The sequence below is a fragment of the Cotesia typhae genome, unplaced genomic scaffold, assembly GCF_013202065.1.
Source record: "Cotesia typhae breed Kobodo isofemale line unplaced genomic scaffold, CoteBio_Ctyphae contig_119, whole genome shotgun sequence".
NCBI lineage: Eukaryota > Metazoa > Arthropoda > Insecta > Hymenoptera > Braconidae > Cotesia > Cotesia typhae.
Genome location: NW_027423712.1, coordinates 3239826 through 3260647, shown reverse-complemented (window position 1 = coordinate 3260647; position 20822 = coordinate 3239826). Strand labels below are relative to the sequence as shown.

The 20822-nt window shown below is 32.2% G+C and overlaps 2 protein-coding genes across 3 annotated transcripts in view; both read left to right on the top strand.

The window, feature by feature from the left end:
* Positions 1–20822, top strand: part of Cmpy (crimpy) — a 236374-nt gene that overhangs the window by 133473 nt on the left and 82079 nt on the right. The gene's annotated exons all lie outside the window — the stretch shown is intronic.
* On the top strand, positions 15004–17062 carry LOC141531757 (uncharacterized). Its single transcript, XM_074249744.1, has 2 exons — positions 15004–15262; positions 16319–17062. The coding sequence occupies exon 2, from the start codon at positions 16333–16335 to the stop codon at positions 17044–17046; it is 714 nt and encodes a 237-aa protein (XP_074105845.1). The 5' UTR covers positions 15004–15262; positions 16319–16332; the 3' UTR covers positions 17047–17062.

The window sequence follows — 20822 nt, the reverse complement described above, 5'->3', positions numbered from 1 at the left end:
TATGTTTTTCTATGGACCCATCAGAAATTATATAGGAAGATAGACCATATTAAAAAAATTTTTCATGGGTAGTCGCAATTCTCAAACTAATCAAGACATCAGATTTATCTTCAAATTTAATTACAAAAATTGTTCAAATAATAAAATTACACTATTCATAGTTGTTCCTAATTGACCCAATCATTCATTATATTGTAATCAAAGTATTGACATGTATCTCATAGGTTATTTGATTCATGAACGTTCTATATACAGCATATATTTTACGTTTCAACTAAGCATATCTATCTATATAGCATGCTTAATCAATAGTATTCATATTGATTTTTCAAGTAATACGATTATGATTATTTATTTAGCAAAAAATTGTCAAAATAACTGTTTTTTTTTTTTTTTTTTTTTTTTTATGTGGTTTAATACGTGAATTAAGAGGGCTACTAAATTGCTGGTTAATTAAAAATAATAAAAGCTATGCATGATATCATCGTAACACATTATTATTGTGATCAGTAATTACGATACCAAACACAAATCAAACTCACGACAAATTGAAGTTTTATCACACAAAATAAATAATTATTTATAATTAAATAATTAATGGCATCATCAATATCATATTATTATTCATGTACAGCAAAATAGTCTACGAGAGCAGTATTTGATTAATGAAGGTAATTGCAGTTGGGAGAAAAAAACTTTATTATTTTGACGAGCTGAGAGAAAAGTGAACTTTAAAAAATGTTTGCATTGTAAGAAGTACGATAATAAAATATTAGTATGATTTTAAAACAAATCAATTAAGAATTTAAATGCAATAAAATATAACTATAAAAAAAATATTTTTTTAATTTTCTGCTGCAGCTCAACAGCCTAACGAGTTAATATATGTACTTACCGAAAGTAATAACTGAAGCATAAGATCACGCGCGGACGAGGCGGAAAAGTCGGTGCATTGATGGGCTAAAGATGAAAGTGCCATCGGGTAGAAATAATTCAGCTCAGCTGATCGTCACTGACCATACCACTGAGTATACGTCATCTCATATACTTTATATATAGGTACATTGTAATGGTGTATATATACATATATAAATATATATATATATATATATATATATATATATATATATATATATATATATATATATATATATATATATATATATATATATATATATATCTACAAGAGGTGCGATTAAAACGAGTGATTACGCGAGCATACCAACGACGAAAATAGATGCTAAGAAAAACATCCACAAGCTAAACAGTACCCTCTCACTTCTCTTGGTCTTCATCTCCTTACTCTTGTACTATTGTGCTCGTGTGTATATGCTACGCCTGGTTTGCGTCGATTGTCGACTTGCAGCTATTTAACACCGCTATTTTTTAAAAGATGTCAGTTCTACAACTAATTATTTCTTCTATTCGTTGCAATTTAACCTGACGTCTACAATTTTTGCTCACAGAAATTTTGATTTTTATCTAGAAGGCTTAACCAATTATACTTCAGAGTAAATATATTGAATTTTTCATAATAGCACATAAATCTAGGACATGAATTTAATGTAGATTCGCAGATATTGATTTATGTTGAGAAATTGCGAGTCAACAGAAGCCGATTATTGAAGATTAACTATTGTATTTGAATTCATACATAACTATACATATTTTTAAGCTGAAAATTTATATGGAAAATCAAATTGCTTCTAAAAAGTGAGTCTTTAAAATTAAAATTTTTAGATTTTTTTTTGAAGTCGTATTTTTTACTTTACATAAAATTATCATAAAAGTTACATTCGGTAGATAAATAACATGAATGTAAATCTATTATGACTTACTTTTTAGTATAATAACTACAGTTTTTGTGGCATTCATATTTTTTCAAACTAACTTGATTTATTTTACATGGAAAAAAAATGAGTATAAAATTTACTGATAATTGGTTTAAGAAGTTTTAAAAATCCGAAATACACGGCTTATACAACGCTCCATAAATTTTTCTACAAAATAAGCCTAAAAAATTTTTTTTATTATAGTATCAGTTGAGAGAGGCCTCCCTGATATTTTCAACTCATTTTCTCCAGTTTTTTTCAAAATAGTGATATAAAAAAAACACGTAGCTTTTTTTTAATGCCTGTAACTTTGCAAAAAATGGGCTGATTGGAAAAATTTTCAAAATTGTATTTCAATAAAATTTTTAACATTTGAACATAAAATGTAAATTCTTAAAAAACCCTTACTAATCAATTTTCTTGATCATTTTTCTCCAAAACTGTTACTTATTCTGAAACTTTTAAGCCTTGACCGATAGTGCGATAGGGACGATATTTTATTTTTTTCGAATTTTTTAAATGAAATATTTTAGTCATGAGTACTGAAAGTTAACAATAACTTTCTTGACAGACCCACCAATAGTAGTTTTTATCATCGATGATATTAAATAGATATATCGTGATAATTTAATAACGAATGAGATCATTTTTAGTAAACTAGATCCTTGTAGAACACGAAACACAATCCCCTTCATTCAGTTATACTTTAAATTAGTAAAATGATTACAAAATTCACATCATACATAGTTTAAATAAATTTATATTCTTTACTTCATTATATTAAACAGAATAAAATCAAAATTAACTACTTAAGCAATTGAGTGTAATTTCTTACAATAAAAAATAAAACAAGGTCATTGAAATTACGGTTCGTCGTATTTTTTAGTCTCGCTTTTTTGTTTGTTTCTCATAGAAAAAAAAGAAAAAAACGAAGAATGGATCAATGCGACCGCAATTAGCTCTCTAGCAGAAAAGTTATCTGGTTAAATTTCTGAACACATCAATCCTTTTGACGTGATGATATTTAAGTAGAAACAATCTTACTATAAAATTACAATCACTTATCCTTAAGTTTTAGTTTCTTTACGACACAGATAGTTCGGTAATTAAAAGAAACCTTATTAAAATCTAAAACCACATCCCAACTCATTAAGTAATTCAGTAAGCACATAACCTTCCTTTAATTACTTTTCAACTACTTAAATTTGAATAAAGTCATGCAGATAATATAAAATTGAATACCTCGCGTATTTTTCATAGTAATTGTTCTTTTGAAACTATTTCTGATGCTTTATGGAAAAAATTTAACAAGCCAGAAGTTAAAAGAACTCCATTCAGCGAATTCCAAAGTATGAGAATTGTATGAATAGCAACCGGAATATTTTTATCTTTTTCTTTTTTTTCTACCAAGCTTGGATAAACATAGATACATTTTATGTTGTTAATAATAAAAATATTTTTCAAAACCAAACAACCTGCATTGCGTTCTACGCATGATGTAAACTAGTCCCTCGCCACAAGCTGTAAACATATCGTCAAAGTACATGAGGGTAAAAAAAAACATTAAAAATCTCAGAAGCTGCTAACCCACGTGAAGCGAATTGGGTTAAACGAAACATAAAAGAAACCGACGTATATACAACCAGTTCAACGTATTTGTTGCTGTTTAATTTTTTTAAGAAACGAATTTTATGATATAACATACATGATGAATTATTCAGCTCTTTTCACCAAAATAGCTTCTAAATTAATTAACCGATTCTGATCTACTTTGCAGATTTCTACGTCATTTTTAACCTTTTTAGTTGATTTAATTAAAAAATAGGATGGTTAATAGTTTAATAATTATTAAAAAAAAGTACTATTTATGAAAATGATATTCGCTATTGTAAAATATATATGTATTTCTTTTCGATCACATATTCGACCTCCTCCCACAAAATATTTACAACTGAAACTATTCTCAGTCGACAAAACTTTTTTTTTTATCATGTAAATAAGAACAAAATATTTTAATTTAATTGACTTTATCAATTAATCAAATTGAATTCTCGTTGCCAAAATTACCAAGACAATTTTTAGCTTTTGTCAGCGAAGAATAATGTGAATATTTTCGTTTGGTTACCTAGGTATTTTATCATTAGAACAATTACAAAGCTGGTGATTTCGACTCACAGAAGCAAGATAATTTTAGATTTGTGATATACATAATAAAAATGCATGAACCAGAAGTAATTTTTTGTGAAATTTTTAATCATAGTCAATTATAAATTTTTATTCTACCTCTCTTGCTAAATAATTTATTTTTTATTGGACAGCACAACCACAAAACAGAACCTTAAGAAAGATCAAATCAAAATGAGCTTTATTCTAAACTCTATAATCATCACAAAAAAAAAGAAATAACTTCAGGAATTTGTAAAGAATACCATTTTTATAGCATTTTTTCATTCGAAAAAAAAAAAACAAACTCAGAATAGAACATTACTATACCGAATTCGACACGAAAGAAGTGTATAGCATAAATATTTGTATGAATCATCATACTCATTTACATTCGATTGCAGTACTTTCATTCATTTCTAACGCAGTACAAGTCGTTCTATAAAAAATAACTCATTCTCTTTATTATAAATCGTCACTTCTCCAGCGTATGATAAAATAAAAAACTATTGTAATGTTACGTAAAGAAACAGATTGACTTTCAACTTGATAGGATTTCATCCGACGCACTAAAACATTTTTCGTCATTACATCAAAAATTTCATTTTAAATTAAATACATCCAATTTTGAATTAAATAAATGTAATGACTTGTTCCACTTTATATAATAAAAAATTATATTAATTTTAAGAATTACTTCGTTATTATGTAAAGTCTACAAATTTTTATGTAGATCTTTAACATTTTGATGTCTGAATTTAAAACAATCGTTTATGTTGCTTGATCGATTCGTTTTTTTATCTTTGAGTAACATTTTTCAAATGTTACTTTCAACATATATAGAGCTATATTCCTTTATCTTTATACAGTTAATGGCGTTGAATTAATCCTAAATGCGTATAAAAAAAAATCACCAGTACATATTCTTGGGTTGTTGAATTTAACAAAATCTTTTTTCGTGTGTATTTGATATCGCGTTAGAAATGTCATAAAGACGTAGATCAATGAAAGATCTCTATGCAAAAATTAAAACTCCAGTATAATCTCCATCATAATCAACTCTAGTTTATTGTTGGACCATAGACATCAATCAATCCATTTGAAAAATATTTAAAAAAATCTTTGATTTTTGAAATCTCTCTACACATGAATGTAGTTCAAAAATTTTACAATTTTTCTGCAAACATGATCAATCGTTGCTTTAATCTTTTTATACGTTATATTATCTTATATTAAATTCAAAGAGATTTTTATTATATTGTTTTTTTTAAGTGTTTGAGTGTTTCATACTTCCTCTTTGCTTATGCAAACGCATTCTTGTGTCTTCGACACACATTCCTTGATTTGCCTTTATTTTACCGGATGTTGAATTCAGTCAACTTCCTTTAGTTATGCACATAGGAATTCTGGTTTACTTTTTGATATTTGTTCTTGTTTCCTACGGCTTTTTTTTAACAGTACTATCAAGAGAGAAAAATAACTTTTGGAAAAAAAGCAAGGAATTTTTCATGTATTTTATTAGTGCAGTTGAAATCGATATTCAAACAAAATGAAATAACAGAATTGTATAAAAATTATAATTAAGTTTTATCTATTGGGTTCAAGACGAAATGTTATTTAGTACAAAATTCCTATGAAATTTGTTACACATATTTAAAAATTTTTCGTCGAATGCAACTCAAAAATTTGTGTGGATAAATTTTTTTACACGCATGAACTTAGTGTTAATCCATGTGTAACGATAAAGTAATATAGCTCTATGATGAAATAATGCTTAAAATTATTTTAGTATATTAAAAAATGGATCGATCGAGCAACACCAATGACTGTGTAAAATCAACACAGTTTTAACTAAAATTTTAAATATTCTACCCAAAAATTTTTACATTTTAGACATGACGAAAAAATTGTTACTGTGTAACTATAGTCCAGCTTGAAAAAAAAGAGTTTTTTGGCACTGAAATATATGAAAAGAGCCATTCAGGATCACTCCCCGTAGTGGGTAAGTGTGCGCATCGCAGATAAAAACTCCCTATGATAACTAGACGAACTTTGGCCTCACCGTTAAATACCCGACTTTGGTTGCCAAAATTTGCCTAATTGTCTTTTCCAAGCATGGTTACTAATCTCGACCTGAACTTTGATCGAGCTTGAAAGTCGAAACTCAAGCAAAATTAATTACACAAACATTATTGCCCGAATCATCATGGAATAAGAGAAACTTTTTTCCCTTAAAAGGTATTTTTTATTAAAAAATAATATTTCAGAAAGTTTAAAAGACTTCAATATCTAAAGTCATTTTCATAGAAAAGAAAATTTTTTTGCTTGAATTTTTTTTTTTGCCACTAAACAAGAATTGGATCAAGCATAAGAGCATAAAATGCGCAAAAAAGTGTTGTAAATTTCAAATACTGATGCAAATAAAACACGACATTTTCCTTTTTTTGCTTAATCCTAAAGATTTTCCATACAATCTCTCAACTTTTACAGTTTTATGTTTTTGTCCTTTGTATTTCAAATCCGGCGACCCTTATTAAAATGCTCAAATACGCTCTTTTCTTGGCTTGTATGACTCTATAAATAAGAGGAAAAAAATGGTTTTATGTTCATCGCGACAATAGTTTTATTTTATTCATTTTATTTACAGCTAGTACATTCTGTTTCAGTGATCAGAATTCATATAGTTGTAAGAAGAATTTAAATTAATTAAACTCTGGATTACGTCATTATTATTTATTCATTTTTAACATTTTCATGAATAAAATACCGTAAGTTCGAATGGTCAAGTGTATATTATTACTATTTAATGAGTCTATAAGTAAATAAAAAAAATGACTCATTGAACATAAATAAATACCATTTGTAAATAATTTACTGTTATCTTGTTAGTTCTCAAGAATCTGTAGATAACATGCCGAGAATTATTACACATCAGTGTAAGTTTCATGATTTAATAATAGAACTCTACCTACCCACGTGGAGGCGAATTAATCATGCAATTGAGAATGACAAGACTAACTTTAACTTTTCTTTTAACCTTCATGCATTTTTGTATTTACGTTTCACCAGCATTCGCTCTGTAAAAATAAACATTGCTCTCATAAAATCAGACGTATATAAATATCTAATAATTCCGCTGAAATTTGAAAAAAAAGTTTTGATGAAAATACTTATAATTAGATAAATTTAAAATTCATGGGTTGGGAATTATTTACAATATTTTGTCGCTGGTATTCATTGAATATTGAAAATGATATTGTTTAATTCAGTGAAAATTTTATTTTTATTATTTATTTTTTAATCATATATATCACTACAAGATATATATAACTAACAATTATATTACCGCCGCAAGGCGTCAAGCATTTATACTATAGGTTATTGTATTACTGTAAGTAGACAATTACGTCTGCACTCGTATTCTTGTCAACATCACTATTGATATGACCGTGACAATCGCGCATGGTAATTACGTCCAGGGCCAACATTAACATATCAGCAATTTCAACACAGACTGTACGATATGACTATGTGATACTGTCGTAATGTGAGAATCGTAGCTGTAGCTAGACAAAAATTTTTTTTAAATTTCTGCAAATTCCAAAGTGTATAAAACGTCCTTTTGTAATGAAAAAAAACTAGAAAGATTCATAACTCAATCATGTATTAAAACTGTATAGGTGTTAATTCATTTCTTTTCCTTTACTTAATCACTTAATTTTTATTTTTTTTTAATTTGTTATTTGTGATAGCATATACTTATTATTCATAATGAAATTGAATTTTACATCATGTATTGTAGCTCTTAAGAATCACAGTGCTAGGAATATGAGTTTTTATATCATTTTTTGTGCATGAAAATTACGATTGTTGGTCAGCTTAAATACAGGTGATGCTCTATATTATTTATGTTTATGATTTCTAAAATAAAAATATTAAATAAATAACAAACATCATAATCTCATTGAAAAATACATTAGATATGGATTTTGTCACTGAGTGGCATAAATTTGATATCTTAAATTTGACACTAGTGTAGCACGGTTTTTATATCAGCTTAAATGACAAAAAAAAACTTCTTCATTGAGGAATATTTTTTTTAAAACTCCACTATTATTTTGAAATGTTCAATTTTCTTAATTCAAATTCATTTCTAGATCAATGAATAAAAATTCTCGTATAAGCAGAAATTTATCCAAAAGAATTTTATTCTAATGAAACACTCGGTTGTTCTTGAGTAAGATACACCTGTACTTAGTCTAGATTGTTTTTTCTTCCCTCCGGGCGGAAAGTGGCATTTTCGTTTAGCGCAGCAGAAGGAAATCGTCAATTTTCCTTCTGCTGTGCTAAACGAAAATGCCACTTTCCACCTCCGTCGTGGAGAATAGTATATTACACTCCTTGGAAAGTAAAAAACAAAACCTCAGATCACATGTTTGTTGACCTCGACTTCGCCTCGGCCAACATATGATCTGGAGCTTTTCTTATTATATTAACTTTATTTCAAATTTAACCTTTTTACAGATCTGAATTTTTTTCAATTTTCTACACTGACAAAAAAATATTCCGAAAATTTTGATTGTTTTTTGTTAAATTCGAATTTTTTTAAAAATGTGATATTTTTATTAATACGAATTATTCGCATAATTTTTAGTCATAATTCCTATAACGATATAAAAAAAAATTAGGAAAACGGTTGACCCTAAAAGCCATCCCAGCAACTTCCCGCTAACTCTATACCTAAGCGTTAAACATCTCAGTTATTTTGTTTTTGAGCAAAACGGGATACAAGTGCCCATGTATTCCGGAATATATTCGTTGGGCAAAACGGACTATATTCAGAATATATTCAGTATATATTTCAGAATATATACTTTTCCCGTGAGAGGGATTTATTAATGTATAAATAATAATGTTTATTCTATTAACATATTATATGGATACAGCTTCACATTATAGATTGTACGAAGATAATAATATGAAAATAGAATCTTGTTACTATATTAACAGAATTATGACTGTTATTATCTCGTATACATAGCGTTATTCGTTAGATGAGTATTGTAATATTATAGCAGTTGCAAGACAGTTAAGCTGCTGATATATAGGCGCAAAATTATTGTTGGGTTAATATCTGCCACGTTGTTGAAATTAACGTCACTCTATCTCTTCTCCTTCCTACCCTTTACCTCTTTCATTTGTGACTATAGAGATCGTCACCAATTTGCTTATCGTTAGTCAAGTGTGTACAAGAATTAAATTCCACTATTATAGTTATAATTAACAAATCAATTAACCTATATCAATTAAATTATTAAATTATAAAATTATCATTTCCAAAATAAATTTGTACATAATTCAATTTCAAATTAAAGTTTCCTCTATTTTCTCTCTATGACTTATACTATACAATATAGGCCTAAGCCTCAAAATTATATATGTATTTTGAGAATTTTTTAACTAGAAATATAAAGCAACTTACAGAATAGAAAAACTACTCTATCCATAGAAAAGTGAATTACATCGAGAATACGGTTACATAACGATCGATCTGGAACAATTGGTTTACAGACAATTAATCTGAATGACAATTGATTCCCATAACAATTGATTCGCACGACAATTCTTCCACGGACTATTAATCTGCATAAAATTTTTTAATTAAGTTTCTTTGACATTTTTTATTGAAAGTAAAGGACTTCGTACCCCGATTTCTACCGGATGTTCGCCCCTAGACCCTGTCGAGACTTTGCCCTTAAAATCTCTTTATAAAGTGCTTTTCTCTTAAGAAAATAATCACGGAAATAAATAAACATAGACAGAAAGTATAGATACATCTTATTTATCAGATATTATCAATTGATTGATATAAAACATATTGTAAAAATTAAATATTTTATGCCCACCATGACAATACTGGTATTGATTAAGCAAATGCACGTTATAAAACCTGAATCAGTTACGCAGTTCGAAGGTAATTGAATATATACAGCCGCATGGCGATAACGTTGTACTGGGACCCCGATACGTTAATGGGTCCTTCCACAAGCTTTCGCTGGAATGTTTTCCTTAATCCCTCTGGTTGTCTTATCGACCCTCATTGAGTGAAGGTAAACCTTGTCGCTGGCTGGAGGTAAGGTCTGATATCACAAACCTCGAGTCTCATGACACTTCTCAACTATAGAACTCGATGGATAGAACAGTATTGCTTGGAATATAAATGATACTCAATTTATGGGGTTCATGATGTAACTTATGGAATCAGTTGTCGGCACTTCAGTTGCTGTACAAATCAAGTGTCGGTCGATCGATTATGTCGATCAATTTTTAAATTTAGAAAAATACTAACTTGCTATGAATCATGGATAAGAATGCTAATAACATTAAACTTTTTTTTTATTTCTCATATTTTACGATACATTTGATTTATTTTAGACATTATTTATATTTCTAACGTTTAAGAAATGTTACTTTTTACATTTAAGTTATTTTACAAAAGGAAAAATTTATGATTTTCAAATTTTTGAGTTTAGAATCGTCAAAATTTAGGGTTGGCAATAAATCCTTAAATATAGAAACCGCCTGAAATTAATGAACACAATTGTATATATTCTAGAATCTATAAAAAGTTTTGAAAAGTTAAAAAATTGAAGGTATATGATTTCAAAGTAGTGTAACCACAATGTATAAAGTATTATTTACGGCGGTTGGAAATATTTACTACATATTCAAATACAAACAAAATGAAAATTATTAGTTTCTTTTCTAGGGACAACGATTTAGCTTCTTCTCACCGAGTTTCAAACTTCATTTTAGTTCTGTCAGAACCGCATTTGCATATTACCAAACTCAGAATAACCATATGTTATTCTAATCTACTGAGTTTTCACAGTTGGATTTGTACACATACTGAATTGTAGTTTTAAATTGTCTTACCTCTACAGACATGAGTTATCAGTACAGAAATCCTCATTAGAAATAACTTCAAATGTCATGTTTAACAGTATGTGCGCCTCAAACCAAAAAACAATTCGATCTGATATTACTTCATTTTCTATGATATTTTGACTTCATACGATTGACTTAAGAACGAGCGATTTCATTATCAATTTGTTTTAACTTGAAATTGTTCTGACATTTAAAATCATTAAAGAACAAATTAGTAATAATTTTTTTTTCATTATTAACCAAATTGATTGATTAAATTCAGTGACAATTTTTCTAAGTGATTCAAAAAACTAACTAAATCTATAATTTTATCTCTTTCTTCACATCGAAAAAAATTATTCTTCAATTTATTATAAAAATTATTTCTTTTTCATTAAGAGAAATTTTCTTTGTAGAAATAAGTTAAATTTTATAGAACAAGATATTTTGTAATTAAATTAAGAAAGAAAACATTTACTTAGCGTTAATTTCACTTCGGTTCACTCAAGGATAGTTTTAATTAAATCAAGATAATTTTCATTGTGTACAAATAATATTTTAGAATAGGTTAAAAAAAATACGTTGTCTGTCGTAATTTGTTTTTTTTTTTTCCAATTCTATAACTATAATCACATTTTATAGCTTTTGATATTCTTTAAGTTGAAAAGTTTGAACGGCTTCATACTGAAATTTAAGTTAAATGAACTAATATTACATCTGTTGTTTTTTCATAAATAATATACGAGTCATATTCAGTCAACTTTCTCGGAGCAAAAAGAATAATAATCACTTTTGAAGCGCACCGAATAATATACCATATAATATTTATATGCACATATTGATAAATGAGAAAAGAAATACTTCCATAGATGTCACATGTTAATCCAAGATTAAACTATTATTATGTTTACTTTCATAATTTTAAATTTCAAAATTCACTAATTAAATACAAATTTTTACTATGTTACATCATGAACATTCGTAAATTTTGAAAACCTGGTCTTGGATTACGATGTAATAAGCGTAATTATTCAAATGATTTTTTTCCGCATAATTTCTTATCTCACAAAATATCTTTGTTCGAGATATTCATTTTTACTGTTTTTTCTGATAAATTAAAAAAATTTTTTATTTGATTGAAAATCAATTTTTTCAAGATAACAGGTTCCATTTCGAGTTTTCTTTCATTATTTAACTTTATTAATAAATCTGAATTTTTTTTAGTGATTAATGCATATATTTTATTGATTTCTTCAAAAATATATTCATTTATTAATGAAATGACAGCTTTTAATAATAATTTTGTCATACTAAGTATTGATCAAATCTGTACTATTGAAATTATAATAGAATCGAACCCACTTGAGGATAGAAATCAGTATCAAATAAACGTAGCCAGAGCTTCTATTCAGAATAGGTCAAATCGCTACAGTGAACTACATAGTTATCAGGAAAATCTTCGTTAACCTGATACATGATAATAAGCTTCATTCTACCTACCCTGTAAAATACGGTTCTCTTCTTCCATGCATGTTAGCACGTTTATCAGTGCTATAAATTATAACTTGAACTTCTATACTTCAAAAACAATCTTACGTGTTAAAAAAAAAGATCAAAACTAAACACAATAATCATAATAATTGGTATTCATCAATTATTAAGAATTATTAACTTTGAAATCGATACTGGCAAATCCTTAATTCAAATGAACTTGCTAAATTGTCTGAATTTTAAGTCTGGTCATTCAACTGAAAATATTTGAACGGTGAATCAATATTTTATCTAGAAGTTATAAACCAAAAAAAACATTTATATAATATTTGTCAGCCAAAATAAATTATTATTTTATTCTCATCTGTTAGAATTATGGTTTAGAAAAACAATAACTGATGTATGAAATGTAGTAGAATCAATTTAAAGAGAGTTCAACAAGTCCAAAGAAATATGATCAATAAAGATTGATTAATTTTTTGACCTAAATTTACTTTTTATTGGATTTTACTATTGAACTTTTAGTTGAAATTCTGTTCTTCGAATGATTTTCACTTGATGACAACATTTGTATTTTACAATATATTATAAAACTGGTGAAATCATATTTAATTTTTAATACACATACCTACTGTCGCAATTGAAATTTGTTATCGACAATTTAAATAAAATTTAATTTTAAACTTTCTAATGAAGAGTGATTGAGGAGTGTCAAAGTTATAATTTTTTATTTGAATTAGTTATTGTTGTTATTATTATTATTATTATTATTATTATTATTATAATATTCTGCAAACCTTAGTGCTACAATTATTTATTTTATGAGACAAGAATTTTTAATGATTAAATTAATAAATAATAGAAGTTAAACTATATGAATGAACTTTGGAATTTTGTTATTCACTTAAAAATAAGTATTCGGAAAAAATCCAATAGAGGTTCTTCAATCCTAATTACAGTTTGAGCTACAAATTTTATATTTTCTTCTTCAAGGTAACCTTGATTTTACTGTAAAAATTGTAATTATTTAATTTCTTTCTTTTTTTTTTGTATGACCCCGAAGAGATGATCTTTTTGTAAGATGATCTTTTAGGATAACTTTTAAACTAGAGTACCGATTAATTGCAAAATTTAATCAGATTTCAACTGACAACAGATACTCTAAGTCTCATTTATAAATTTCCTTCTAAATTTGAAATTGCCTCAAAGTTTGCCTGGGGGTCCACTGGACCCCGTGTGTCCTCAACGGGTTAACATAAACAAATAACTTCAATTTGTGCAAACTGCATCAAAATCGGTTGATTAATTCGAGAGATATCATGTCAAAAAAATTTCGAAAATTATTATTATATCTTTGAAATTAAAGAGCTCAATAACATTTACAATATAAAAGTATATATAATTTATCATCATGTTTTAAAAAATTGCAAGAGACACAATTCACATTATTTTCTAGAAATAAATAAAATGAATCGAGGTTTATTACGAATATACTTTTTCTGAATAATTACATAAGCTTCAACGATCATATTTTAGTAAATGAGTTAGATTATTTTCTGACACCCTATTAAAACCATGAGGATAATTTGAATAGATTATATTATACCTCGATCTCTACATTAACTAAAATGATGGTGTTTGGTTTAATAGAAGCTTTTATTTGTCGAGCAAGACCTTTATCAGCTTTACTAATTGTAATCAAATGTTAATAACATCGCTCCAATGAACTTTAATGCACTTCTCTGTTTTCGGTTTTCCATAGATCTTTCTATGTAATGGTACGAAAAAGCGTAAAATATATTCAACAACATAATTGTTATTAGCGATTTCTTGTGGTAACATTTTAATAACATTAAAACGTATGCATATACATGAACTTGCTCTGCGGGCACACGTAGATTATTTTTAAAATAAGTATTATATATTGTGTACGTAGTAAACATTCATGAATGTCTTTAAAAATTATAAAACTTCTGCTATATGATACTGCGGTAATACATGACAACGTTTCATACGGATAATTAAATAGAATTAGTGAATTTTATATACCTAGCAATAAATAAAGAAAGTAAGTGAGAGGATTATTTTATTTCCATTTTGCACCTTTACTTTAATTGAAAAATACGAAAAATATTATTCCGCTTGTATTTTAAGATAAAGTTCTACATGTGGAAAATTTTCAAGAGCATGGATCGTTGAGTTATAAAAAGATTATCCAGAATTTTAGGATATAAGTCCAAAGAAATTTACATTATGTTCTTAAATATTTAACAAAATCCATATTAGGAAAATTTACACATGCTACCATTTAATAAATAATTAAATGTATCCGTTCCGAAATTATCATAGATGATAAATATTAAACTTTGAAACGTCCCCAGCAGAGCGAAGTACTCGGAAGACGCAAAGTGATTTTTGATGTTAAGCTGTGTCGTGGATGGGCATTAGCTGAACTAGTGACTAAAGTTGTGATTTTATTTCAAAAGTAACTCTAAAAAAATTTTAGAATATAATACTATATCTTTTGAAAATCAGACACTTGATTAAGAAAAAAATTTATTATATACAGTCCTGTTGCGGAATCATTCAAACCTTCCCGCAACAAACTGGTAGCACCGAAGCGCCGCTACACAAGCGCCCTCGGGTGTTCTACCTCAACTCAACTGGCTCACCGGCAAGCGGCCATACTCCTCATAACACGTGCTAATTGTACAGCGTACACACGCATTTACCGTGACCAGTGCAATGTTGTGTATTTACGAAATCATCAAACTCATCCACTCAGCTTTACTGAAGCCAACTACAGCATCGCTACTCATCTTATTCACCAGCAATCATTGGCAACTCAGGTACAATTAAGTATTTATTGTAAATCATCTGAGATCACTTTATCACAATCCATACTCACATGCTCCCTCTCTCTCTACTCATTGTCACATGGCTACTCATGTGTCGCTCTCTCTCATACACATGTACAACAGTCACCTACACTTTCTACCTAGCAACGATAATATTACAATTGCTAATAGAAATTCGTCATCATGCGGCAAAATCAAATGCCGCATTGCAGATGTTGCGTGGTGGAGATTGGGGGCGACTGCCACCAGCTCTTGGGCCTGTCGGCCATTCCGTGTTCAACGTTGTGTGTTCTATCTCGTATCCCGAGACTCAAGTACTCAATTGAGCTCGTTAGTTTTAAGGCTCATTCGCTCACACTGTGAGAGTTAATTATGTTGTTAATTGATTAATAATCCAGTGACTCTAATTTATACAGCTCATCCAATTAATCATTACTGTGAACTCTACAGATTCAAGCTCAAGCTCTCACTACACTTGCATTCATTCACTCTATCAATCATTACACTCAGTCAATCTAATTTATATGCTCATACTATGACTATTAATTAAGTGTAATTAATTAATCGTCTGGTGACCTAATTCTACAACATCACTCATATTTCTCGCTCATAATTGCTAGTGTTAATTACATTGTAAATTAATTAACAGTTCAATTGAAGATCAACTTTCTACAACTCATGCTCAGTCTAATTAATATGCATTAATTAATACAACTCAATTAAACTCAATCAACGCGTACTCATGAATTAATGTGATAATTCAAGATCATAACTATGTTCAAAGTGCTCAATATTTGTGAACTATTCAAACTCTGTACAACCAAAGCTATGCCTGTGATTAATTTTAGAATAAATACCATTATAACCACGAATGTGTCTCCTCCATCTTTTAACACCTGGTCCCGGCAAATAAATATTTAATGTTAAGACAATTATCTTTCATTGTGGTCCCTCGAGCCGGATTAGATGTTAAAATTAACTAAAAGTGATCCCAGACTTACATCACACTCACAATCAACAATCAACTAATTGTTATACATTTCTCAGATTCCACACTCATCATGGCAGACGGAAAGGTCCCTGACAATCATCAGGAAGATACTCAACCTGCTCAGCAGACCACTCAACAGCAAACTGCTTCACCGACTTCACAAGGTCAGAGCTCATCCACTCATCCAGGCCAGGGAACTGCCAACATCGGTCTCACACCAGACAGCGTACCACTGCTGGTGCCACCTCCCACGTCCTCCAACATCTCGGGCAGTCACGATCTCAGTGACTCTGAAGTCACTGATGGTGATGGTGGCTCAAAGACTGATGGGAAACAGAACCTGACCCCCGTCAACACTCGCAAGCAATCAACCTCTCGCATGTGCGAGATGGAATTCAAAATTGCCGGCCAACTGGCTCGCATGAAGCTCATCTCCGACAAAGAGACTCTCTCATCAGCACTCGACGCAACATCTGGGGTTCACATGCTCAAGGCTCATCTACAAGTACTCAACGAAGAGTGGAAGCTCTTCCAGGAAGTCAACGACTATCTTGGATCAGCTGGAACCAAGGAGTTCTTGCATCACCCATATGTCACTGATGGTGTGTACCAGGTGACATATCAATCCTACCAAGGGGCTCGTAAAGCACTCACTGCACTCATCAACCAGGTGGACATTCCAGCTCCACCAGCTCCAATTGCTCAACAAAACCAATCAGCTCCATCCACCATCAATCTGGCACCCCTCAACATCACGGTGTTTTCTGGTGATTTCACCAAGTAGCCAGAGTTTCGTGACATGTTCATCACACATGTCATCAATCGCAATATGGGAGATGTGGACAGGCTCCACTATCTCAAGAACTATCTAACTGGATCAGCTGCTCAACTGGTGGTCAACCTGCCATCATCTGGCGATCAATTCCCCATATCTTGGGAAGCCATACGCTCACGGTACGAGGTTCCTCGACTACTCATCGGAGCTCAATTGGAGAAAATCATCAAAATCCAACCTCTCATTCCCAGATGAGCCTCACAACTCAATGCACTCATCAACCAGGTTCACGAGGTGGTTGCAGCACTCAAGGCCATGAAAGTGGAATTCTCGCAAGGTGAAAACCACTTTCTCACCTACTTCATCATCTCCAAACTGGACAGAGTCACTCGTGAAGCCTGGGAATACTCATTGGGATCATCAGTAGAATTCCCAACACTCACACAACTCAACGAGTTCTTATTAGAGCGTGCAAGAGCTCAAGAGCGGTATGAAGAAAGTACCAACAAGCTCAACTCAGCTAAAGACTCATCCTCGCCCCAGAAAACTCATCCTGACTCATCTAGGCTCCACCGGGGTCACTATAACGCAACTCCACAGCGAGATCAGGTTCGCTGTCACCTCTCATCATCACCCACCACTCATCCAGCGAGCTCCAATCAAGTCCAGAGGCCAAGCACGGCCACAGCACAGTACCTTTGCGATGAATGCCAAGGCAACCACTTCATCGTAAGGTGTGAAATATTTGCCAGCTTAACACCTGCTGAAAGAGCCATGCGAGTTGTCAGGCTCAAATTGTGCCCAAACTGCCTAGGACATCATCAAGTGGCAGCATGCAAGTCCAAGTTCAGATGCAAGGTCTGTAACGCGAATCACCACACCATGATTCATCCTGGACCATCAATCAAATTAGCAATCGCAAACGCTCCATTTACTGACTAGGAACTCGAGCTTCCGCATGAAGCATCACTCATCCACTCAACATGCAACTCAACCACTTGGCACTCATCAAACTCTGCTCACACTCATACTCAAGACCCGCCAAAGATCAACACTCATGATCAGCATGATCACACTCACCATACCCCAACTGGTACTCTCAATAATCAACATTCTGCCACAATTCTCGCCACCTGTCTGGTCAACATCATTACAAAGCTAAGTACCATTCCAATACGCATCTTGCTAGACTCTGGTTCTGAGATCTCCTTTATTTCAGATTCATTGGTACATAGTCTCAATCTCACTCGCACTCGATCTCAACTCAGTGTCATTGGCATTGGCAATGCACAAGCTGGCCGAACCAAGGGCTGTGTTGAGCTAACTCTGAGATCACAACACTCAAGCAAAACACTCAACCTTCACGCTCATGTACTGCGCGGATTGACAATACAATTACCATCAGTGTCAATCTCGCACAATCAACTCACACAACTACGACATCTTACTCTGGCTGACCCCGAATTCTGCACACCAGGTCCAATTAACATCTTCATTGGAGCCGACTACTACGGCCACGTGATTACTGGTGGACTCATTCAGCTAGAATTTCCGGGTCTAATCGCTCAACACACTCTGTTTGAATGGATCATTCTTGGTCCCACCCAACATCATACTCATCAGTCAAGGAGATCATTCCAGGCAGCTACTATTCAACAAGACATGAACCTACAGGACACCTTGACACGGTTCTGGGTTCAAGAAGAGATCATCACCACTCATCAACCTCAATTAACACCCGACGAGGAGGCTTGTGAAGCTCACTTTACAAGGTCTCACTCTCGTGACTCATCTGGGCGATACATAGTCAAATTACCATTAATTTCTCCAGTGCACAAACTTGGAGATTCATTCAAAGCAGCATACCAATGCCTTCGCCACCTCATGCACCGACTCAGCAAAGACCCACAACTCAAACAACTCTACATGGAATTCATGGCAGAATACATATCACTCAACCACATGGAACCAACCACATTGCGATCATCATCAGTTCAATACTTCTTACCACATCAAGGAGTATTGAAGCAGAACACCAACTCACCCAAAATCCGTGTGGTTTTCAATGGCTCAAAGAATACCAGTTCTGGGCTCTCACTCAACGACATCATGCATACTGGACCTAATCTACTCATCAACATCTTCGATGTTCTCATAACATCCAGAAGACATCGGTTCTTCTTCATCACTGACGTGGCAAAAATGTACCGCCAAGTCTTGGTCCATCCTGATGATCGACATCTTCAACAAATCCTCTGGTTTAACCCAGATGGAGATATCACTCCATACATGCTCACCACTGTCACCTATGGGACAAGGGCTGCACCATACCTAGCTGTTCGTGCTCTACTCCAACTCGTCAATGACGATGGCCATAGATTCCCACTGGCAGTGGAACCACTTACTCAAGGACGCTACGTGGATGACATATCCGGTGGCGCAGACACTCAAGATCTACTACAACAAATAGCAAATCAAACAGAAGAACTCTGCATGGCGGGCGGATTTCCTCTAGCCAAGTGGACAAGCAATCACCCCAAATTAAAACAACTCAATCATGCGGAAGCCATAACACAATACACTATTGAGGATCCAGACAGCAGCACAAAAATTCTGGGTATGTACTGGTCTCCTCAACGAGATCACTTCTGCTTGAAGAACTCGACACCATGCAAGGCTCAAAGGTACTCAAAACGATCAATTTTATCAGAGATAGCTGACCAAATCTTTGATCCCCTGGGATTCTTGTCACCACTCATCATTCAAGCCAAGATGTTCATGCAGGAACTCTGGCTTGTCAAACTCAGCTGGGACTCACCATTACCTGAAACTCTCTGTAAAAGGTGGAGGGCATTCACTCATCAACTTGCCATGATCAACTGTAATAAAATTCCCAGGTGGATCCACTCGTCCACGAACTCATCACTCGAAATCCATGGATTCTCAGATGCCTCGCAATTGGCGATGGCAGCTGTGGTATACATCAAGGTCCATCATCACAACTGCTCTCAAGGAGCAAAGGGTACGCTGCTTTGCTCCAAAATCAAGGTAGCACCGTTAAAACAATTAACCATACCTAGGTTAGAACCCACCGCTGCTCATATGTTGGCCAAACTCATCGCTCATTGCCAGTCAATACTCAAACTCAACAATGTGCCAACATACCTTTGGACCGACTCTGCAATTGCACTCACGTGGATACAATCGCATCCGTCTCGTTGGAAGGACTTCGTCAGAAATCGTGTGTCACAAATCCAAGATCTAATTCCAGATGGCCACTGGAAGTTCGTTCCTGGCTTAGAAAACCCAGCAGACTGTGCAACAAGAGGATTGACAACCCTCCAACTCAAAAGTCATCAACTATGGTGGACTGGCCCACCATGGTTACTTCAAGACTCATCATCCTGGCCACTCATCAACTCAAGACTCGACTCCAACACTCAGCTGGAAGAACGGCCAGTAAAGGCATTCTACTCAACTACCAAGCCTCTAACATCAAGATGGTCAATCATGGACCGACCAATTCCATTACTCCGCATTTTACGAGCTACTGTAATATGTTGGAGAGTTCGGGACCTGATCAAGAAACGGCCAAACTCATCTCTAGCTCACCCCATTACCTCTATTGAAACCAAACAAGCTCTACAATTCTGCATAAAGGAAACTCAACGCACTCATTTCAATTCAGAGCTCAAAATGATCAAAAATCAAGCATCATGGCCAAGAGATCATCCATTTGCATGATTAACTGCCTTCCTAGACATCGAGGGCATCATTCGTGTAGG